At 34.9% G+C, this 25,078-nt stretch overlaps 2 protein-coding genes across 2 annotated transcripts; one reads left to right on the plus strand and one right to left on the minus strand.

The window, feature by feature from the left end:
• The first annotated feature begins 3,390 nt into the window (after positions 1 to 3,390).
• LOC123905544 lies at positions 3,391 to 3,888 on the plus strand. The gene has a single exon (XM_045955192.1). It carries the CDS (start codon positions 3,391 to 3,393, stop codon positions 3,886 to 3,888), a length of 498 nt encoding a protein of 165 aa, XP_045811148.1.
• Positions 3,889 to 18,590: 14,702 nt separating this feature from the next.
• On the minus strand, positions 18,591 to 24,814 carry LOC123905545 (calmodulin-binding protein 60 C-like). Its single transcript, XM_045955194.1, has 8 exons — positions 24,419 to 24,814; positions 23,418 to 23,493; positions 22,762 to 22,820; positions 21,684 to 22,186; positions 21,440 to 21,600; positions 21,097 to 21,300; positions 20,340 to 20,583; positions 18,591 to 19,695 (listed from the first exon to the last, which is right to left on the minus strand). The coding sequence occupies exons 1-8, from the start codon at positions 24,529 to 24,531 to the stop codon at positions 19,142 to 19,144; spliced, it is 1,914 nt and encodes a 637-aa protein (XP_045811150.1). The 5' UTR covers positions 24,532 to 24,814; the 3' UTR covers positions 18,591 to 19,141.
• Between the last annotated feature and the right edge of the window lie 264 nt (positions 24,815 to 25,078).

Genomic DNA, 25,078 nt, shown 5'->3' on the forward strand with positions numbered 1-25,078 from the left:
GCCTTCGCTCAGCGAATCCATAGCGAGCTACAGCGAACTAAACCAGTGGGTTAAGGGTCCATGGCGAGCTTCAGCGAGATTCAGCGAGCAGGATAGCAAAATAAACGTTCGCTCAGCGAAAGATAGCGAGAGATGGCGAGCACAACCCGGGAGGAAGGGTCTGTTAGCGAGACATAGCGAGCATCGGCGAACAAAGTGATGAGTCAAGCCTTTTGCTACGTGTCAAGAAACCCCTTGCTTAAGTAACTAGTTCGCTCAGCGAACATCATTTCGCTTAGCGAACTCCACTGTCCTGAAAATCTATAAATAGAGCTCAGAAGCCATTTTCTTAGATATAGTTTTGTAATAACTGATAAACAGAAGTAATATTAGTTTCTAGAGTTCTTGAAGGTGGATTCATCATTTTACTTGAGAAATCAAGAGATGTTCTTCATCCCTTTTTCTTGTAAGTTTACTTTTATCATGTCTAGCTAAATTCCTTTGTTGTTGGGATTAGATGTAGTTATTTTGTGAACATGTAGTCAATTTAATCTTAATATATATGTTTTCTTTATCAATCATTATAAGTGTTATCTTGTTTTAATCGTCTATTTCTAAAAGATTTGAACGACATAGACATATATTGTTTGAATCAAGAGTAAAAGATAATCACTTATTAAACTTCAATGTTTAGACATAGATGTCGAGTTTAATAATCACGTCAAATATCAGATCTTAATGCTATTATGTCGATTAATGATTCGAGACATCGAACGTTGATAGATATAATAGATTTCACGGCGTAATCCGGACACGGATACGTTCGATGTGTGATATGTGATAATAATGATTGGTAAATGAAATATATATAGTGAGGTCGATTGATACATGCTAACGAGATAATGAATCTAGTTCCGACAACTTTTTGTTATCCGAAAGTTTAAAAATCCTTTTTAACCAATCGCACTTTTATGTTCTCAAAACAAATCTTACAAAACCCGCACTTAAAATCATGGAAATTGCAAATCAACTTTTGATATCACACTAGTCTCTGTGGATACGATATAACGAAAATACTTGCTAAAGTACATTTCAACACCTGCCAACCGAGTTAAGTTCACGGGACTATATATATGACAGTTTCTATTCGTAGAGAAACATAATACTCCCCTCGTTTTTTTATAAGTGTCCAGTTCTGTCATATTTAGTGTTTCTAATTAACTGTTTAGTTTGTGTTTTAAGAATTTGATTTGTCAATTATACCGTTTGTCAATTATTGTTATCTTTTTCAATATGTTTATATATATATATATATATATATATATATATATATATATATATATATATATATATATATATATATATATATATATATTTGAAAAACTAAAGTTTTTTTTTTAAAAAAAAAGAATGTTTGTTCCTTTTTTTTTTTCGATAGAAAAGTTTGTTGTTTCCTTTTTATATTCAGATTTAAATAGAATTTGTTACCTATAATAATGATTCATTGAATATTTAAATAAGATGAGTACTAGGTGCAAAAAAATAGGAATTTATTGGTGAATTAAGATGAGTGTATAATAGGAAGATAATGTGCAAAAATCCAATTTCTTAATTTGATGTTATCATTATAACTGGACATTTATAAGAAAACGGAGGGAGTACTAATGTTTATATTTTGTAATAATATATTATATATTAGGTTTAATTAGTCTGTTGGTCACTTAAAGATATTTTTGGTTTCACATTGGTCTCTTAAAGAAGAAAAAAAGTTTCGCTTAAATCCCTTAAAGATGCACCGTTTGCCACATTAGTTCTTTCCGTTAATTTATCAACCTCAAATTAGATAGACCAATTTTGTAGGTGATCCATCATATACGTCAATACCTTTTTTAATCTTAATCATTGGATTTGTTTGAAGAAAAATAAACCATAGTTAACGGTTTATGGAAAAAAAATGGACGGAAATTACTATTATGGGTAACGGTGATATCAATAACGGACAAATCCGGATTTTTTTTCTTTTTTAAGGGACCATTGTAAAACCTAAAATGTCTTTAAGGGACCATTGAACTAATTAAGCCTATATATTATTGTTGTATCTTTTTTGCAGCTGTAAAATTAGGATTTCATAATTTAAATCAAAACAAAAACGGAAATAAAGGAAGATATATTGTTGTATATTTGGTGTAAAATTCGAGACAAAATTATGATAGGGGTATATTCTTTTGCATCATATTATTTTTTTCTCTTGTATCTCAAAAAAAAAAATATTGTCGTATATTTTTGGTGTAAAATTCGAGACAAAATTATGATAGGGTGAAATTCTAACTCTTAGATTTTTATATTTTTTTTTTAAAAATATTTGATTTGACGATAAAAATTAAAAACGTGTCTTATGTTATTGTAAATTTGTTAATAAAAAAATTGTGTTGCCACTAAAAAAATAAGGGTATTATGAAAAGTCGACACCAAAATTTTTGTATAAAAAAATTATATTTTTTAAAAGGAAATTGCCTAATAGTCCGAAATTGATTTTCACAAAAAAAAATGCGAATCAGCTACCTGACCATATATTTTTCCTATTTTCCTCTTATTTGAAAAATAAAATTGTTAACTTTAATGTTAGATTTTCTACTTGGCTTTATAACCTTTCCTTTGTCTCTTCCTCCACCGCTCCATCAAACCAGTGAGTGTGTTAATGTGATCATCCGTACAAAACGCAATTTTACTGCCTGTCGTGAAAAAATATGTCGCACTGAATATAACCACTCTTTTTTAAAAGGACGTTTGATTTGACAATAAAAATTGGCAATATTTAACTCTTAGATTTTTAACTCATAGATTTTTATATTTTTTGAAATGGACATTGACAATTTTTTCTTTTTACACAAAAAAAATAATTTAACTTCTAGATTTTTATAATTTTTAAAAAGAACGTTTGATTTGTCAATAAAAATACATCACATTCAAAGGATAAAGATTTATTTTTTTTAAAAAAAAAAGATAAAAAATATATCAGATTCAAATATAATCTTTTTTTTTTAATAAAAGATTCAAATATAATCTCACAAAATCTTTTAAAATAACTTGGACACCAAGTTTTTAAAAAGAACGTTTGATTTGTCAATAAAAATACATCGCATTCAAAGGATAAAGATTTATTTTTTAAAAAAAAAATAAAGAATACATCATATTTAAATATAATCTTCTTTTTTTTTTAAATAAAAGATTCAAATATAATCTCACAAAATCTTTTAAAATAACTTGGACACCAAGTTTTTGTTCCAATAGAATTGAACGAGGTAATATTATATATATTTAATTAAATTCCCAAAGTAAGATGATCCACATTCACTATACTCTTCATATATACTCTAGTCCTTTTCTTCTTTCCCTTTCAATCTTCCAACAATGTCTTCTTCAACCAACCCCACAATCTTTCCTCAATCAAACTTCAACATCCCAAACAAAAATTATAGCCACACAATGACCACAGAAACCCTAGAAATTTCAACAAACAACATTGAAGAAAAAGTAGCAACAATAGAACTTTATGTTCAAGGATTCTATAAGCTTTTTGTTCAACCTTTTTATGGTTTTAAACCTTTAGCAACAGAAAGGGAATTTATTGTGTCACCAAAATATGAATACAAGTTAAAGTTTCCTCTTTTCTTGGTAAGTAAAAATCCTCACTTGTTTCCTTTTTGCGTGTCTCAAAAATTGGCAACATTACCCATAAGCACTGGTTTGGCTTCTTATATTGAACCATTTATTGTTCGCACTGCCATTCAAATGGGACAAAGGAATGAAGACAAGGAGTTTAAGATTGTTTTTGATGTTAAGGTTGTTGAGATTGATTTGGCAGATTATCATGAATGTGATGGTTACCGTAAACGTGGTCTTATTTAATTAGAAGGATTAAGGATCGAAGATAATATTATAGATTACCTTTTGTTGTCTTTGTGTGGTATTTTATTTTAGTTTATGTTATGAGATGTAAAAAGTTTAGTGTATGCTTGGTATGGTGGTGCTCGAAATTGTTAGGTCGAACGTCGTGATCCGAGTTCGAAACCGGAATCTCATAATTATGCGAGTTTAATTTCAATGGATTACCACTTCATTTATATTATCTCAATTAAATTTTACTGTTGATAATAGTGGTAATGTCCAAATAGACATTGATATTTCATTTGTATGTTTTTCTTTGTCTTTTATTTCTCTTGCTCTGTTGATAATAGTGGTAATGTGCAAATTTGATTGATCCCGTTGGTGGTTTTCGGCATCCATTCTTAAAAAATAAACCTCTCAGCTCATTTATTTCCATTCAAAATAAATTTGATTAATACGATGGGTGGTTTTCACCGTACACTTACCTTTTTCTTTTTTACAAAGTAGACGGTACGGGTCTAATTAGCATAATATGTACTAATATATGAGTTTCATTACACATTTGGTCTCTTACGTTTATTTTATGCTTCAATTTGATCCATTACGTTTAAAAAGTATCAATTTGGTCCGTTACATTTTTACCGGTTGCATTAGTTAGTGTTTTCCGTCAATTTTGTCACATGTGGCATCCAGTTTGCAATGTGGAGAGACACTTGGACACACTGACACGTGTATAGTCCAAGCGGTGTTAGTGACAAAATTAACGGAAATGACTAAATTGAAACTTATTGGTGAAGGAGAAAGAATAGCTTATAAAGACATATATTGTATGACAATGGTTGTTATTCGTTTCAATATATAATAGTATATATTATTTTTTACAGGAAAAAACAAAACCTTGATAATTTTTTAATGAAAATTTGGTTTAAATTAATACAATTTTTTACGATTTTTTTTTTTACTTGATTCGTTTGGTTAAAAAAGTCTAGGGTCTGGCGTATTAAATGACAACCGACGTATTAATTTAAAATACAAATGTGTCAATAATAGAAAGATACTAATTGAAATTAAAAGACAACCGAGGTATTAATTTAAAATACAAATGTGTCAATAATAGAAATATACTAATTGAAACGTGACAATAATTAACGTATTAATTAACTTCTGAAAATAAACGACATTAAATATATTAATTAAATTCCAATGTAGGAAATATGAAAATACAAATGTGTCAATAATAGAAAGATAGTAATTGAAACGTGACAATAATATTTTCGTAGCGAACAATTCAAAAAATAATTGGAATAGTTTAAATTATTTTGAATACAATATTCATTATATATTATACCTTAACGTATTCGTTTCATAATGTTCATTCTAAATTTTTTGCTAATATTTTGAACAATTCTAAATTATTTTGAATTATGTGAACATTGTTGTTGGTGGTTGGTGTTTGTTTTGAGTCTCGTCTTAATATGATAAGATGTGAAAATCAACACTAGACAAATAAATCAAAATAATTTAAAATGGAAAATATCCTAAATAAGTGATGTGAAAATCACTTAATTAAGTAAAAACGTAATTAAAAAAGGATAAGATGAGTGATTTTGGATCAAAATTGGTCATAAACCACCTCTCTCTCTAGTGGATGAACAAGAAAAAGAAACTATAAGAAAATTTTGAAACTGAAATGTTTAGGATATTTTCTTGCAATTTCATGGTTGTTCATTATTAGATCGTATTTCTCATAGTTCGAAAAATTATAGAACGAACCAAAGCCGATGGATTTTGTTAAGATAATAAGTTGTTAGGCTTTATATTATTGGGCCCGTTAGGCTTATAGTCCACTAGGTTTTGCTATATAATCTTTTGTAACTCTATTTTATTAAGCAAATGCAATTCTAATATTATGTAACCCTAGTTATCTCCTTTGTTATTCTCCTAGTTTGTATCTTTGATTCTAACATGGTATCGAGAGCTTGTTTCGATCCTCCTTAGATTGTGTATTGTTATCGGCTGCCGAGTTCCCAATAGTTTGGGAATGTGATTGTTCTATTGAGGTTGTGTTGCTGCGTTTTGAGTTCTCTTGGTTAATTTCTAGGTTGGTCAAAATTGGTTTCTATTGATGGTTTCTATTGAATCAAATGAATTTGGTTCGGCGGAGTGGAGATAATTTTCGTCTGCAAGGAATCAACCTTTTATGGCTTATTGGAGATTTAGAGGTACCGTCACTAATATCAAATTTGGAATTGGCAGTGCAAGGTACTTTGGTTATTGGAATATCTCTATTAGGCACATGATGTTCTACGGGTTGAAAGTGACTTTTTGATGGTGTCATACATTTGTATTTGTCTTCCATTTCCTTGGAATTAGTTGATTTTTGCTTTGATTGTTGAGAAAATTTATTGAGTCGTCATCATCCATAATGTCTAGTGTCCTTTTATGGTACTGTCTATTGGTTCCTATGTGTGATTTATGTTGGGTTTGTTTGTTTTCTTAGAGGAAATGACACCGTGTGGGTGTTTGAGTTAGTAAAAAAAAAAAACAAAAATTGGTTTGTTTGTTTTCTTTCAGTTCCACTTGAATTGGTTTCGTTTCCATATGTTTCAATTTGGTTATTTGGTGAGTCAAGCGCTCCCAATTTGGTTGTTTGGTGAGTCAAAGTGCTCACAATTTGATTATTTGGTGAGTTGAGTGCTCACAATTTGATTTCTTTTGATTGATTGTTGGTCTCTCTTGTTTGATTGTTTCTCTCCCCCTTTTTTGATTCTTCTTTGTTTGATTGTTTCTCTCTTATTAACTTCTTTTGTCTGATTACTTCCCTCTATTGGTTCTGTTTGATTGAGCTTATCTCCCTATTGGTTTCTCCTTATTAGTTCTTTTGTTTGATTGCACTTCTCTCTTCTAATTAATTACATTGCACTTCTCTCTGTCAATTCTTCTGTTTGATTGCTTCTCTCTAATGATTTCTTCCGTCTGATTGTTTCTTTCTAATGATTTCGCTTCTCATTGATGATGGTTTTGTTTGGATTCTGTCTGATTGCTTCTCCCTGCTGATTTTCTTATGTCTGATTGCTTCTGATGAATTCCCTTCTCTTCTGTTGGATTGCTCCCCTTTGTCTGTTCTTCTATTTTGGTTGCTTCTCTTTCTATTGACTGATTCTTCTGTTTGGTGATTTAGTTCACTTTGGATTGGAACAATTTGGTTTGGTAAAGTTTGGATTTGTCGGATTGTTTTGGATTTGGTTAGCTTGGACTGAATTGGATGAAATGGATGTTAGCTTGGTTTGATTTGATTCTCCTCTCTATCTCTGAAGGTTCCTCTTTTGGTACTATTTGTGGCTCTTGGTTATGATATTAGTTGATTTAGTTTAATTTTATGGGTTAATTTTGTAACAAGCTTAAAAGCTTAGTAAACTTTAGCTTGAGGGATAATATTAAGATAAAATGTTGAGTTTATATTATTAAGTATGTTTTGTTTGACAAACTCTCGATGCTTTTTATTGTTGCATCGTGAGTTTGAGGGTAAGTGTTAAGATAATAAGTTGTTAGGCTTTATATTATTGGGCCCGTTAGGCTTATAGTCCACTAGGTTTTGCTATATAATCTCTTGTAACTCTATTTTATTAAGCAAATGCAATTCTAATATTATGTAACCCTAGTTGTCTCTGAAATTCTGGTATCACTAGAATGATGTTACCGAAGATGTCCCAACAACTACTTTATGAATAATGTTTCTATTGTTGGCACATCTTATAACATATAAAAAAACTGACAGAAAATAAATAAATGACACAAGTAATTGTTAACCCAGTTCAGCCAACTGCCTACTCTGGGGGATACCAATCCAGGAAGGAAATCCACTAATAGCTCTAGTTACTAAGACCTCCAGCAAACCTTAGGATTTACGCCTTAAACTAAGACCTCCAGCAAACCCCTAGTTTACGCCTTATAACCTCGACACTACTCATGCAACTTCTGCCTAGGAACTCCTAGACATGAGATCCCATCTCACTTCCACTCACACAACACAACCTGTGTTGTTTAAACAATGTTAGGAATGATGTGGCGACAACTTGCCAAGACAACACTTCACTTTTGCTTAAAAGCTTCAAGTGAATCACACACGGTAAACTCCGTACTTCAAAGCTTAGGAGTCACCTTAAAATAATAAACTTACTTCTTAACTCGTGTTATAGAATCCACAAGCAAGAATTACAATCAAACAATAAAAGACTCAACAAAGACTCAATATGTGTAACTAATACTTTTTCAATGAGATACTTAGTCTTGAGCTTGGTCTTCGTATATATAATGATCTAGCACGCTCCTCTTACTTCATTACTAATAGGACGCTCCTTGTCAATCATAAAAGGTGATCTGATTCTCTTTTGATCTTCATCAAGAGTGTATAGAAACTTTCCAAAAGTGTTTAAGGGACTTTCTAGGATAAGTGTGATCATACCGTTGTACCATTAAGTCTTATCTTATCCTTAAAATTCCTGATCAGATCAAATCTCCATTAAGCGTGCTCTTTAAGTGGATTTCCATAAATAGCAGATGCTCTCATAAATGCGCAAGATTTCCTTGAATCAATATGATGTTGTAACATGTTTTCCAACATCTTGTTAGTATATTTGTTTTAGCAAAATTAAGCCAATTCAAATATCCAACAATCTCCCCCTTTGGCAATTTTTGGCTAAAACAATTTCAGGCCATTACCCTTGAGAGATTAAAAAGCGCAATCCTTCAAATCACCATGGTCACACAAAAGAAGGAATGTTAGAGCATCATTTAAACAAAATTTCACATAGGTGAAAAATATATGCATCAGAGGCAGCAGCAGCGGAGTTATCATCAAATAGCCTCGAGCAAAAATAAAACGTGGTTTTAGAGCAAATGATTACTCATATATCATATGTCATATGTCATCAAAGTTGTTGTGACATATGGGAGCACATCTTCTAGCACATGTTCGTCCAATCAGGGCAGCATCCATTCAGCAGCAAACTCCCCCTGAATTCATCAGCTTGTGCATCATCAGGGTAAAATTTTTACTCCTCCTGAATACTTGCTTACTGCTACTTAAAAACATGTCATCACAAAAGACACAACAACATGTAGCAGAAACAAACAAATCAAAGTACTACTCCCCCTTTTTAGCCACAAAATGTGCCAAAACAGGAAAGTAAAGTATCCAAAGTGCAGAATTTAAACAAAGTACAGACCATGCACTCAGAAGGTGCTAAAATCCAGGGCACAAAACACCCACAAACCAAATAACAAAGTACAGTAAAACATAAAAAAGATTACAAAATCATTCATCATCACTGCTATCAGAAGCTTCATCCTCATCTGTAGCAGTATCATATCCTTCATCCTCATCTGCATTGTTTTGTTCACCTGCAGCAGCCACATTTGCACTAGCTTTGACAGGTACTTCATCAGCTTCCAAGCCTTCAATCATTTTCATGAACACTTTCTTTCTTTCCTCAAGCTCAGCCTGCTGTTTATCAATGTCCTGACATTGATCTTTCAAACCAGCAATAATCTCTCTTTTGGTCATAACACAAGCTCCAGCAGCAGATGTCCCAACATGATCAGTAACATTGTGATTACCAAATAGCTTATGATGAAAAGTAAAACCAGATTCCCTCTTCTTAGGTGTGTCAGTCACAACCTTGATGTCTGGATATTGGGCCAAGATAATTCCACATAGCAAAGATGGAAATGCTATTGGCATCTTCACAGCAGTTGATCTAATATGCTTAATGGTTTGATCAAAAATAAAGGTTCCATAGTCATAATCAACCTTGGTTCCTACAGCATATATAAATCTACCCAGGTTGGTTGCAACATTGGTTGCATGCTTAGTTGGCACCCAATTGGTTGATCCTATCCTATTGAGGATGGCATACTTGACATTCAACTTACTAGTGGGTATCAGCTTCTTCTTGGGCCAGACCTTAACCTTACCAGCCGTTATTTCAGCACTCACAACATCATTTGCAACCTCTAATTCAGCCTTAGGTTCAACAGACCTACCTAAGTAATTATTTATGACAACAGGAGAAAAATTGATACATTTACCTCTGACAAAAACTTTGTGGTAGTCATTGCTCAGTGGGTTATCACATTCTTCAGGTATGTTCACAAGAAATTCTTTCACCAGCAGCTCATAGCAGGGACTGAAATCACAGACTGTCTTCATCAGACCAGCTTCCTTGATGTAGTCAAAGATGTCTTGACATTTCAGAACATCTTTGGTCAATTCCCTTTCAACAGCCAATCTCCTTTGGTAGATATAGTCCCATCTCAGTGCAAAAGCAGCACGATGAAAAGAGATGTTGTCACAGGGGGCTTCTTCAACACCTTGAGAGGCCTTCTTTGCAGTAGACTTCTTAGGGTTGGGAGATGAGATTATGGTGACATCTTCAGCAGCATCATAATCTGAGTCACTGGATGACTCCTTCTTCCTCTTCAGTGTATCCTTTTTCTTGCCAGGAGGGGATAGAACTTTACTCCAACCTTTTACAGGTCCGACACCTTTTGTTTTCACTCTTGGTGCAGGAGTCTTGCTTGCAGTGGCCACAGCCTTCCCTGAACAGCTTCTCAACCTTTTAGTTATACCACCAGTTGATTTTACAGCAGTCTTGGTGGTGACATAATCATCAACATCTACTACATCCTTTTCTTTTTCCTTCTCAGCTTCTGCAGATTTATCAGCTTCAATCTCTGGTTCTTCTGTGGGTATGGACTGGTTGCTTTCTTCAGACTGAGTGTCCCCTTCATTATCAGAAGTACCCTCATCAGCAGTTCCAGTTTCTTCATCTGTGGACTCAGATGTTGTGTCAGTTGTCTCAACATCTTTTTCAACAGCAGCTTCCTTCACAGGTTCTTCCTCAGCAGTTTCAACTTCCTCTTGCTCATTCAGAGATGTTTCAACATCTGTCATGACAACTTCTTCAGTAACAACAGGGGTTGATTTTTCAGCCACCATCTCAGCAATTGTTGGTGATTTATTAGCAGTTTCTGTTTCAACCTCTGTAGGAGTGTCTTCCATCTCAGTTTCAACAGGCATAGAATTAAGATCTCTCTTTTCAGCTTCAGATCCCAAATTTTCTTGACTAGGGTTACCAGCAGTTGAAATAATTGTTTCAACAACTTCAGACACAGGTTTAGGGTTTTGAGGTTCTACTTCAGTTGCTTTCTCAGATGTGTTAACATTTGATTCAAAAACCAAATCAGACATAGAAAGAGAAAACTTAGATTTATAATCCCTTCTATTCCTTTTAGAAGTTCCTTTCTCAGATTTATTACCAGATGGAGAGATAACATCACTTACTTTTGGAGTTTTCTTCTTTTCAACTGATTTTCCCTTCCCTTTCTTCTCAGCAACACTTGATTGAACTTTGGGTTTGGAAGCACGAACAGTTGTAACCGGTACAGCATCCTTGATGATTAGAGCAGATTCGATCTTTGCCTTTGATCGAGTAGAACGTGCAGACTTTGTTGTTTGCGATGATTCAGACATGTTTAGTTGAAGTTTTCTGAGGTTTGAGAAGATGAATAGATGGAGTTTGACGAGAGGAGTGTGAGAATAGGGTTCACGATCAAAAGTTAGAATTTGGAAGAAAAAGCATTGATTGCGTGTAATGACATATTTAAGGGAAGTGTGTAATGAGTTCCCTAAATTAGCGTGCATTGATGGATAGGAGAGAGAGCGGTTTCCTTTTGCACGCCACAACTGCAATAACTAATATGCTTCTTCATGCAGGCAAATTCCTAATTTGCCCCTTAAAAACTCAAACTGATTTGCGTCAAGTGCCTTTGTAAAAATGTCAGCTAGCTGTTCACTTGTACCAATATGCTTAAGTTCCACGCAATTTTCTTCCACAAGGTCTCTAATGAAATGATGCCTAATGTCTATATGTTTGGTTCTTGAGTGTTGAACTGGATTTTTTGATATATTGATTGCACTCAAGTTGTCACAATATAATGTCATGACATCTTGGTCGACATTATATTCTTTCAGCATCTGTTTCATCCACATCAGCTGGGAACACCTGCTTCCTGCAGCTATGTATTCAGCCTCTGCAGTAGATAGAGACACACAATTCTGCTTCTTGCTGAACCATGAGATTAAATTATCACCCAAAAAGAAGCATCCTCCTGAAGTACTCTTTCTGTCATCAGCACTTCCAGCCCAATCTGCATCACAATACCCTACCAAAGTTGAGTTCTTTGTCTGGGAATACAGAATCCCATAATCACTGGTGCCCTTTATATACTTCAGAATCCTTTTGACTTGTACAAGATGGCTCATTTTTGGCTTGGCTTGATATCTTGCACAAACACCAACAGCAAAGGTGATGTCTGGTCTACTAGCTGTAAGATACAAGAGACTGCCAATCATGCTCCTGTATAGGCTTTGGTCAACATCAATGCCATTCTCATCTTTGGTTAGCTTCAGATGAGTAGCAGCTGGAGTTCTCTTGTGTGCTGCAGTGTCCATTCCAAACTTCTTGATCATATTCTTCGCATACTTGCTTTGAGAAACAAATATGGTGTCTTCCATTTGTTTGACTTGCAGACCAAGGAAATATGTTAGCTCACCTACCAAACTCATTTCAAACTCTGATTGCATTTGTTGTACAAAATGTTGCACCATCTTTTCAGACATTCCACCAAATACTATGTCATCAACATAAATCTGGGCTATCATCAGCTTCTCTTCTTGTTCTTTAACAAACAAGGTTTTGTCATGGCCTCCTTTTCTGTATCCTTGACTAACAAGAAAATTTGTCAGCCTTTCATACCAGGCCCTTGGAGCCTGTTTCAGTCCATAAAGGGTCTTCTTCAGCTTGTACACATGATCAGGATTAGCAGGATCTACAAAACCTTTTGGCTGCTCCACATAAACTTCTTCATGTAGGTACCCATTAAGAAAGGCACTCTTGACATCCATTTAGTACAGCTTAAATTTGAAGATGCATGCTATACCAAGAAGTAGCCTAATAGATTCCAGTCTTGCAACTGGCGCAAATGTTTCATCAAAGTCAAGTCCTTCAACCTGAGTGTACCCTTGAGCCACTAACCTTGCCTTGTTTCTTGTTACAACACCATTTTCATCTGACTTGTTCTTGAACACCCATTTTGTGCCTATGACATTAACATCATTGGGTCTAGGAACAAGATCCCACACATCACTTCTTCTAAACTGAGTTAATTCATCTTGCATGGCTTCTATCCAAAACTCATCAGTGAGAGCCTCTTTTACATTTTTAGGCTCAACTTTTGAAACAAAACATGAATTAGTAACCACTTCATTTGTCCTTCTTGTAGCAATTCCCTGGTTAGGATTTCCTATGATGAGATCCTTGGGATGATTCTTCTGTATTCTTATTGAAGGAACTTTACTCACAGGACGAGGTGTAGGAATGGTTGATTCATCATCTGAATCTGATTCCTTTTCTGCTACAGCTTCTTCAGATGTTGGCAAAGTTGTTGCAACATCATCTTCAGTATCAGATGTTTTAGCAGATGTCAAATCATCTATCACAACATTGATAGATTCTACTATTACCTTAGTTCTCTGGTTGTAAACTCTGTAGGCCCTGCTGTTTGTTGAGTATCCAAGAAACAATCCTTCTTCACTTTTAGGATCCATTTTTCTTCTGTGCTCTCTATCAGATAGGATATAGCACTTACTTCCAAACACATGAAAGTGTTTGACAGTTGGTTTTCTGCCTTTCCACATTTCATATAGTGTAGTAGAAGTTCCAGTTCTGAGTGTGACACGATTGTGAATATAACAAGCAGTATGCATGGCCTCAGCCCAGAATTGATATGGAAGATGTTTTGCATGCAACATCACTCTGGCTGACTCTTGTATTGTCCTGTTCTTCCTCTCAACAACACCATTTTGTTGAGGTGTGATTGGAGCTGAGAATTCATGCTTGATTCCTTCAGAGATACAGAATTCAAGAAAGCTTGCATTCTCAAACTCTTTACCATGATCACTTCGTATCCTTACAATAGCAGAGTTCTTTTCTCTTTGGAGTTGAAGACAAAGTTCTTTGAATGCATCAAAACTTTCAGATTTGTCTTTTAGAAATTCAATCCATGTGAACCTTGAAAAATCATCTACCATGACGAACGCGTACCTTTTTCCTCCAAGGCTCTCCACTTGCATTGGCCCCATCAGGTCTATGTGCAGCAATTCTAGTACCCTTGTTGTGGTAAGATATTGTAACTTTGGATGCGACATCTTTGTCTGCTTCCCTATTTGACACTCTCCACATATACTTCCTTCCTCAATTTTGAGTTTTGGAAGACCTCTGATTGCCTCTTTAGCTATTGCCTTTTTCATGCCCTTGAGGTGCAGGTGACCAAGTTTTTGGTGCCACAACTTTACCTCATCTTCTTTGCTAATAAGACATGTGGATAAATCTTCTTCTTTAGGTATCCAAAGATAACAGTTGTCTCTTGACCTTACTCCTTTCATCAACAGCTCTCCTTGCTCATTTGTAACTAGGCATTCAGCTTTTGTGAAGTTAACTTTCATGCCTTGATCACAAAGTTGGCTTATGCTGATTAGATTTGCTTTAAGCCCTTTTACAAGCAGCACATTATCTAGCTTTGGTAAGCCATGGTTTGCAAGTTTACCAACTCCCTTGATCTCTCCTTTGGCTCCATCTCCAAAGGTCACAAAGCTTGTAGCATATGACTTCAAGTCTTCAAGATAGTGTTCAACACCTGTCATGTGTCTAGAACAGCCACTATCAAAGTACCAGGTTTCTCTTGAAGAAGCTCTCAAGGATGTATGAGCTATCAGACCTGTGATCTTCTTCTTTTATCTTCATTCCTGTCTCGTTGCAACATTAGGAAAGACAGGAGTGTAGAATTCTTGATGGATTCTCCTTGGATATCCGTGCAGCCTATAGCAGAAAGGCCTAATATGTCCTTTCCTTCCACAATGATGACATGTCCAGTTATAGAACCTGGGCATAGGATGTCCCATAGGATGTTGCGACAATCCTCCTGACACAAATGTGCTGTTGATTGGAGTATGTATAGTGGCATTGTTGAACTTCATCTGCTGCTTTACTCTTTCATGTTCAAAACCAATGGGCTTAGGTTTCCCGTAGTTTTGTTTTTGTAACATTTCTTCAAAGGCATCAGTACCTTTGGTCATCATTTTAGCCACTTTTGTGACTTGATCCAAGTCAGCTTTTAACTTGGTTACTTCTTCACCTTGTTCAGCAACTTTACACAGGAGGTTAGACTTCTCCATTTCCAACTGTCGAATTTGACTACTCTGATCTTTGACCTTAATGTTGAGATTATCAATGTTCATGAGTAAGTCATTTCTCTCAGCTTGCAGTTTGCCATTTATCTTCTTTTGTTTCTCCAATGCTTTGCAAACTTCTATACTTCTATTATGAAGATCTTTGTAAGTAGCAGCTAGTTCTTCATAGGTTACCTCCTCATCACATGATTCTGAGTCAGATACACAAACTCCTGTTAAAGCATTAACAAATTTGGCAGATTCTTCCTCCTCTGAATCTGTATCAGACCATGAAACCACAAGACTTTTCTTTTGCCTTTTTAGAAAGGTTGGACATTCAGGTCTGATATGGCCAAAACTTTCACATTCATGGCATTTCACTCCTCTTTCATCTTCATTTGTCTTTTTCTGAAAGTTGGACTGTTTGTTGTTGTTGAATCGACCATTTGGCTTGTGCCTTTGATCCACTTTCTTCATCAACTTGTTGAACTGTCTCCCAAGCATAGCCATAGACTCAGCTAAGCTTTCTTCACCTTCAGATTCAATTTGTAAATCATCAGCAGCACTTTTTGAAGCAAAGGCTAGATTCTTATCTTTCTTTTCATTCCTCCTGTTTAGGCCAATTTCATAGGTCTGAAGTGATCCTATGAGTTCATCTAAATTTAGACTTGAAAGATCATGAGCCTCCTCAATAGCTGTCACCTTCATATCAAATCTTTTAGGCAGAGATCTGAGAATTTTTCCAACTAGCTCCTCATCTGAGATAGGTTTTCCAAGTGCATCAAACGAATTTGCAAAGTCAAGCACATTCATTTGAAAGTCATGAATGGTTTCTTCCTCCTTCATTCTGAGATTCTCAAAATTTGTTTTGAGCATCTGAAGCTTAGATAGCTTCACTTTCGATGTTCCTTCATGAGCTTTTCTCAGAATCTCCCAGGCATGCTTAGCAGTAATACATCTTTTGACAAGCCTCAACATGTTAGCATCCACACCATTGAAAATTGCATACAAGGCTTTGGAGTTGCCAAGTGCCAAATCATCCTCATCTTTAGTCCATTCATCATGTGGCTTCTTAACATCAGTTTTATTGCCATCTTTGTCAAGAACCATTGGTGGTTCCCATCCACGTAACACAGCCTTCCATGTCCTGCTGTCAATTGATTTTATGAAAGCCTCCATACGAGATTTCCAATAATCATAGTTCTCAGGACCTGTCAGTAAAGGAGGTTTAGACACTGACCTTCCTTCTTTATCCATTGTACCAGAAAGTACTCTCCCTGGAGCTCACCCAAAATAACAGAACAGGGTGCCTGCTCTGATGCCAATTGAAATTCTGGTATCACTAGAATGATGTTACCGAAGATGTCCCAACAACTACTTTATGAATAATGTTGTTTCTATTGTTGGCACATCTTATAACATATAAAAAAACTGACAGAAAATAAATAAATGACACAAGTAATTGTTAACCCAGTTCAGCCAACTGCCTACTCTGGGGGATACCAATCCAGGAAGGAAATCCACTAATAGCTCTAGTTACTAAGACCTCCAGCAAACCTTAGGATTTACGCCTTAAAATAAGACCTCCAACAAACCCCTAGTTTACGCCTTATAACCTCGACACTACTCATGCAACTTCTGCCTAGGAACTCCTAGACATGAGATCCCATCTCACTTCCACTCACACAACACAACCTGTGTTGTTTAAACAATGTTAGGAATGATGTGGCGACAACTTGCCAAGACAACACTTCACTTTTGCTTAAAAGCTTCAAGTGAATCACACACGGTAAACTCCGTACTTCAAAGCTTAGGAGTCACCTTAAAATAATAAACTTACTTCTTAACTCGTGTTATAGAATCCACAAGCAAGAATTACAATCAAACAATAAAAGACTCAACAAAGACTCAATATGTGTAACTAATACTTTTTCAATGAGATACTTAGTCTTGAGCTTGGTCTTCGTATATATAATGATCTAGCACGCTCCTCTTACTTCATTATTGATAGGACGCTCCTTGTCAATCATAAAAGGTGATCTGATTCTCTTTTGATCTTCATCAAGAGTGTATAGAAACTTTCCAAAAGTGTTTAAGGGACTTTCTAGGATAAGTGTGATCATACCGTTGTACCATTAAGACTTATCTTATCCTTAAAATTCCTGATCAGATCAAATCTCCATTAAGCGTGCTCTTTAAGTGGATTTCCATAAATAGCAGATGCTCTCATAAATGCGCGAGATTTCCTTGAATCAATATGATGTTGTAACATGTTTTCCAACATCTTGTTAGTATATTTGTTTTAGCAAAATTAAGCCAATTCAAATATCCAACAGTCTCCTTTGTTATTCTCCTAGTTTGTATCTTTGATTCTAACAGATTTCAAATGAGAGGACCAATTTTGTAAGCAAGTGAAAGTAAAAGGATTTGTTTCAAAAAAGATGAAAGTTAAAAGACAAAAATTGTAAATAAATATTAAATTTATTTAAATATTCTTCTTCATAAAATAATTGGTTAATATAATTAATATATGATTTTGTGGTCGTAAAGTTGGTTATCCATTTTCTAGTTGGTGTTTAGATCCTTTCTCTTATATTCAAAACTCATGATTTTGTATGTTTTATTGTAAGGGTTTGAGTACCCCTTGTACTCCCTTATAATATATTTTGCTTATAAAAAATATATATAATTAATACATGAAGTCAAAAAGTATATATTTAATATTCCCTCCGGTCCTTTTTATAAGAAACACTTTCAAAAAAATTGGTCATTTTTATAAGAACGCTCTTTAAATTTATTTTTTATTAAATACACAAATTCATTTGTACCCTTATTAAATAAAATCAAATAATTCATTCCCCTGCTAATCCAAGGTTAATTTTTGGTAGATAGACGAAATGAAAAGTTATTGGAATAAAAAGTTATTGGTAACTCAGACATACAAGGTAGAGGGACCGGGGTTCGAGCTTCAATTATAACGTCTCACCTTACAATTTCAACATTTTTTCCAATTGAGTTAGATTTTGTGGACAAGTGTCGCCTTAACAATTGAAAAATGTAATAAATGTATAAATGGTGTATTTTCATTATCATAAACGCAAAGTGAAAAATAATAACTTTGAAGTAATGTTCATAGTATTAAAACTAATTAAAAACCCCAGGCAACTAATTCCTCGTGAGGCCGAACCCTAGGACTGTGTTTTAGTCTTTTAGACAAAAGCATATGCAAATGGTAGAAGGCTAGAAGACAAGCTCTCAGTCAACAGACTCGATATATTTTCACCATTACTGATCAAAGCTACCACCAATAACATTTCAAAGGCTCATACAGGAACATGCGTATCATAAGATTAGTAGCTCCTGACACGGCAACGGCATGCAGACTCACCAGTCTGCTAACAATAAATTCATAACTAAACAAGCAAACAGCACCTCCAAACCAAGCAATTTATTGTTAATCATAAATATTGTACAGCAAAAAAATTACAAAAACACACAAGTTAGGTTCAAGTGTTTAACTTCAACCTATGTAATGTAGCCTATATATAACACAAAATTCAGTACATCCTGCTAAATGTCTACAGCCAACCTAAGTTTTCCGAGTTTCCAGACCGAGACCCTAGGAATTTAAAGCCACTGTAGACTCTTCTGTTTAAACCAGGTGGTAAAAACTGTCAGGTTTTCGTATCAACCAGGATAGACTATAGTGTGGGAAAACATCACAAGTAAAACATATATGAGATGTTGTAGGGTCATATTCCTGTACAGCAGAGGTTGCTGCACAGCTGTTTATGAGGCCCAGTGGGAGCTTTAAGTTAAGGCTGCAAAAAATAATTCAATCAAGATATTTTGTCTACTCATGCTACAAAACTTCAGCATGATAGCAATTCTGAATGTCAGAAAAGGAGCGTTTGCTGTTTGCTGCTATAACCGCAAAATTTGTTGCTCAGATAATCACATATGAGATGGCTCCAATTTCATATTTTATGAGTCATCCAGCTCAACCAGCTGTGCCCGTCTTTCAGCAGCCTTCTTCCGAATAAAAATGCCCCATCTCAAAGCTGCCTTAAGCTTGAGCCATCCCACAACAGCCTTTCCTGAGGAACGGTTTCTCTCATCATCTATGTTGTAGTTCATGGAGGTTGAAGGCATGTAAGCAGATGAATAAGGATATCCATCTTCAGGAGTATTAAAGGAAGTCTGTGGTTGCCCTCCCATATTAAAAATACGGAGCAGATGCTGCATATCTTCATTTTCTAGCATCTCGTGACTTCTAATACGAATATCCTCTTCCGGGAAGAAGTCTTCAAATCCTCTATAAGTAGGATCTGAAAGGCCGACAGTCTGAAAGCCAGGGGTGGCTGATTGTGGGGGACCAAGTGACAACTCATTTTCATTGCTTGGAAGTTGAGATTGGTGTGAAGCACCCATCAACAGGTTTTGTAGAGGGAATGCAGTATTACCAAACTGAAGAGCAGAATTAAGATCAGCATTCTGTGGTTGCATTGAGAATCTGGTACTTGTACCATCGTGATAACCTGCACAAATATTATACATATGTACTCAGATATAAAAATGCTCATAGTCTGAAACCATTCTTTTAGCCACAAACATCAGCTGTGGGAAAAATATTATACACATTGATGCATATTAAATCAACTTAATATATTGGTCATGTGATTCCATCATTCTCTTCTATCAATATTAACCCCAATGAAATAATGCTTTCACAATGCGACACAGAACCAACCTATCATATGAAAGGAGTGATAAGTTGGCTTGGGGGAGAAACATAGGGGTTGGAGTGATAAGGAGGTCATGGGTTCGACTCCCCCCACAAGTAAAATAACAGCTAACATTTTATATTTCAAAAAAAAAAAAAAAAAAACTAAAGAACAAGCATACTAAAATAAATATTATTTGCCAAAATAAACAGCGAGTTGGTTGCTTGGGCAGGGTGTGAGTGTGAGTGTGTGTGAATAACTGCCCACTTAGTCAAGTTGAGAAGAGAAATGATGAGGGTGGTGTGGGTGCATCAACTGAGTAAAAAGGGAAAATAAATACACGAAGAGAAACATCAGGGAAAACAGATGGGAAGTAAAAGAGAAATAATGTTAAGTAAAATTGCAACAGCCTTTTAATTTTGTTGCTGATATAATAATATTTACTCAGAATTATATACCTCCAACTGCTACACCTGGATCCATTGAAGGCTGTCCTGTAGGTACATGGACTGGTAGACTTGGGATAGAGATCTGCTGATCGAGTGAGTTTGAAACAGAATAATCGTGGGAACCCACTGGAACCTGATGCTGGGACGTACCCAATGTCCTATTCTGATTGTAATTTAACAGAGACTTGCCATCATACTCAACAACATGCATCCAATTCTCATATGCCTTCTTCACCAATGTATCCACATAAACCTACAAGAACAGAGACTCGCATTGTTTAGAAATGTCACTTTTTCTTTTGTTGAAGTTTTAAACAACTATTTGTTTCCATTCCTAGAAGGGAAGAATGTACAGCATAACTAATAACACCTGTAAAAATAAATGATATATTCATATTAAGCAAACTGTGCATCTGATCTGTTCACAAAATTTTGAAAATCCACATCATGGATATATCCCTATGCCGATGATTTTAAAACTAGCAAAAAAGTTTTACACTGCAAGAGTTCCAAGAATAAAAACAAAGTAACTTGTACCCGAGCACAGGATCCAATTTAAGTGTGTAATTGTATATATTTCTATAGTTGGATGCCTTCAAGACAAAGAGCTACTTTTACAGTTTTACCCAACCAAAAAGCCAAAAGGATGGTCCACATATTCAGCAAGTGCAAAGAGAAACCAGATTTATCACACTGTGGAAGAAAAACAATGATAAAATCCTAAATTCAAACATAAATGAAAAAATTACTGCACTGGTTGACTTACCTTTTGACTATCAGAGAGAGAATCAGCAGAGTAATATTGGTCATTGGTGATTAAGCCACTCAACTCGTAGATATTATTGAAAACAACGCCAACATTCCTTGCATCATCAGGATAGTATACATAGAGTTTTCCACTGAGGACACAAGTCTTGGCATGTTCAACAAGAACCTCCCACATTTTATTTGACATGCCACTCCCAAGAATCTGCATAAAGATAGTGAACTTAAAAGAAACTTGAACTAATTAAATATTAAATCACTAAGTTAACCCTAAACCAGATAGATTTGAACATTTGATCAAACTTGAAACTCCTTCCCCTGACAAGAAGTGTCTAGATTCTTACATTCCGCAATCTTTGTGGGTCTCTAACCACAAGTTGAAGGACATCTTCAACGGAACATATGCCTGCTTTAGTTAGCCTTTTGTGAAAGGATCCATCCTTGCCAATCTTCTCCAATCTCCAGACCTCATCAGTCAAGGCAGGTGGATAGTGTTTCTTGTATACTACAATCAAGTATAAGTTTCATTATGATATGATCTGGAAAGAGAGATAAGATAGAACCAAAAAAAAAAAGTTATGTACTGACATTCTCCACGGTGATCCTTAACAGTGAAAGCCTCTGTTTTGGCTTCACGAATACGCATTCCCTCACAAAAACCTGAGGAAACTTTTAACCCCAGCCTGAACTTCCGACTTCTTATCCAGCTAGAGTTGTCTGTAAATGAAAGTTCCGCCAGTGTTCCTACACCCTCCTTCAGTGTCACTTGCAGATCACCACCAGTCAGAAGAGGTCGTTTTCCGTCTCGCTCTTTCACAACATGACTCTCAAATTCTTCTTGACTCCAAGTATCATCATCCTCATTATTGAAATCCCCTTCAAGTACAATAACATCTAGTTTGACACATGACGCTGGGCCGGACGTGACAACATGGCCTGTGTTTGCATCAATCAAGACAATATGAATGGCAGTGCCCTGCTCCCCCTCCACTTTCCCACCAGTAAAGAGGGGAAGGGATAACCTGGTCCTAAATTGTAACTGTAAATTTCCTCCACCCGGGCTTTCTATGCGCTTCGGAGAAGATCTAGATCTGTATTAATTTACTTTGAATATTAGAAGGGGGCAAAATTATAGATACAAATACATTATGAAAAGATCTACACAAACAACACAACAAACATATATGAGTGATTATATTTGAATTTTAAGTTACTACAGATCAAACATATATAGGTCATTAAATTTGATTTTAAGTGACAACAAGGTCGCCACTGAGCTTAGACCATCTGTCTTACCCCAATTTTAAGAAAACAAAACAAGTTGGTTGCAAGCGAGATCATGCCATGAAGGCAAAACATAAGAAATGAAAGATTTGAAGAACATATTTGGTGTATGATGACTTTGTAAGTTTAACTTTGATCCATTATCAGTTACGACATAGACCAATTATGTGTTGCCAATTTAATATACGTAGCATTATTTAAAGAATTCAATCTCTCAAATAGTTGTTATCATAGTCAAACTCTTTAATTATGTAGTAGCACTTAATTGGATAATAGTGTGAAGAAGTTTTACACTAATGGAGAATAAAAATAACTCCAGTTATGTTGTAGGGTTAAATCTTGTAAGTAACTATATTAAGGAGCTGGGGTGACAAAAAAATACCTCTCACTAAAATTGGCAGGGCCTAATTTTGCTAAAGCGCGCTCCACTTCTTCGCTAACCTGTTCAACAAGAAATAAAAATCCATGAATAAACATCATTCAAGCCAAGTAGCACACATATATCCATTCACTTAGCAATAGAGTTATTCCAAGGAATTATTTTTTACAACTCAAAGCATGTATACACCATAGGACAGAATGATCAACTTTATCACAACAACAACAACCAAGCTTTATCCCACTAAGTGGGGTCGGCTATATCACAATCTTAAAAATTAGCAGCTAAGTGAGGTAATTAGATATGTCATTTTATTCCAAAAAGCCCTTCTCACAAGGAGTGTAATGTGTGTGTATATATTTTAGCTATTTCAACTTGTTAAGGTTTAGAATGAATGAGATCTCTAATTCTCTACCCAGTTCAGCTTGTTAAGGTTTAGAATGAATGAAATCTCTAATTCTCTACCCAGTTTTGTCTAAGCCTCAGAGTATTGATATCTAGCCGAGGTCTACCAGCCTAAAGAACAATAAAAAAATCTTTTTCTTTCATAATGGGCCAGAAGCACAGGGTTTCTCTTTTACAGACTGATTGTTTGTGTGACACATGCAGGTGATAACTTTGATAATATAGCCCAACAGAAATCAACTTAATTTTCTTACAACTCTTCGTAGAATAGGCTCCAGTGATGAGCAAAGTTTCTGCAGACTGTCCACCTTCAGGGCCTCAACAATTACACTGAAAATTGACATAAATAGATGGAGGGAAACAAAATGAAAATGCATTCATCAGAAAATTAAAATTAATGTTTAGTAAGTGAACACAAAACTACTAATAATATGAGACACAAAAAATAAAAAAATAAACCATCAATTTAGTCCTTAAACTATATAAATATAATAAGTGGTCCCTAAAGTATACGAAAATCCGTTAATTTAGTCCCAACACTTAATAGCAACGAGTAAATGGATAAACTTTATATATTAGAGACTGCTTATTATATTTACATAGTTTAGGGACTAAATTGAAAATAAAGCAATAATTTAAGGACTGGATTGACGATTTATTCCAAAAAAATACATCATTGGTAATTCTAGATGCAGCCAATTTCCATTTTTTAGAAAAGCCTAACTCCAAGTACAGAAGATTTTATTTTCTCCCCCACAAAAGATGGTGCCTATTGATGCAAGCTGCATAGGATCCAATTCCAAACAAATCTATTCGATGAATATAATGGTCTAAAACATGACATAACTCAAATACTCTATGATGCAGGTATATACTTTCAAATACTCTTCATATCCTTGATATATACTTTCAATTAACCTACCAGGTATATCCTTGATGCAGCATAACTCAAATACTCTATGACATCGAATAGATACTCAAAATCAAAACTTTTTCATTTTTAAAACTCAAATAAATAACTATATTACTTTCAATTTCATTTTTCCTTTGAAAGGACAGAGTATAAACAAGAATCAAATCCGATAACTATAAATATTTCATTTTTACACCAACCATCAACTAAAAATAATCTTCTCTTACTCTATCATATTTTCATCCAAAACAGATTCAAGCATAAAATCAAATCAACACAAACTAAAAATTAGCAAAAATAAAACCCTAATCAATAATTGATTGAAATTGAAGTGATTTTTACCTAGCTAAAGCAGGTCGTTTCCTTTCAGGTTGATCTTCTTCATTAGAAGTTGAATCTAAGCTTCGTTTCTCTCTCGCCATACTATTCGATCTCTCCATATACCTAGTTTGCATTCTCAATTTCACACTCTAAAAACCCTGTTTGCTTGCTGAGAAAGTGAAAGAAAGGAAAAATAAATATACGAAAGAAAAAAGTGGGGGATTCGATTCGATTCGATTGAAGACGAGTGGATAAAAAAGCGAAAATCGAAAGAGAAAATGAAGAATCTGTGAGAAATTTCGACGAATTTTCACTTCAATTTCAACGCTTACTTTTCTTCTTCTTCTTCTCACACGAAATAAAAGTAAACCAGTTTTTTTTTTTTTTTTTTATAACGGTGTGAGTGATGGCTTTAACGGTTTACGAATCTAGATGTTGGAGGGGTTGTTAGGTTTGGACGGTTGGATTTTGATGGTGAGATATAGGCCGTTTGATTGAGAATCTTTGTCTATATTTTACATGTGTTTGCCACGTGGGGTGATTCAGCAAGTAGGGTTCAACAACCTCACTCACTCATCATCATCAGTGAAGGTGTCACTTGTTGATTTCTGAGTTTAATTTATTTTTTGGCCAGCATGTTGATGTGAATATAGTATATGAATATTATTTTTTAATTAACAT

This window comes from Trifolium pratense, linkage group LG2 (assembly GCF_020283565.1).
Source record: "Trifolium pratense cultivar HEN17-A07 linkage group LG2, ARS_RC_1.1, whole genome shotgun sequence".
Lineage (NCBI taxonomy): Eukaryota > Viridiplantae > Streptophyta > Magnoliopsida > Fabales > Fabaceae > Trifolium > Trifolium pratense.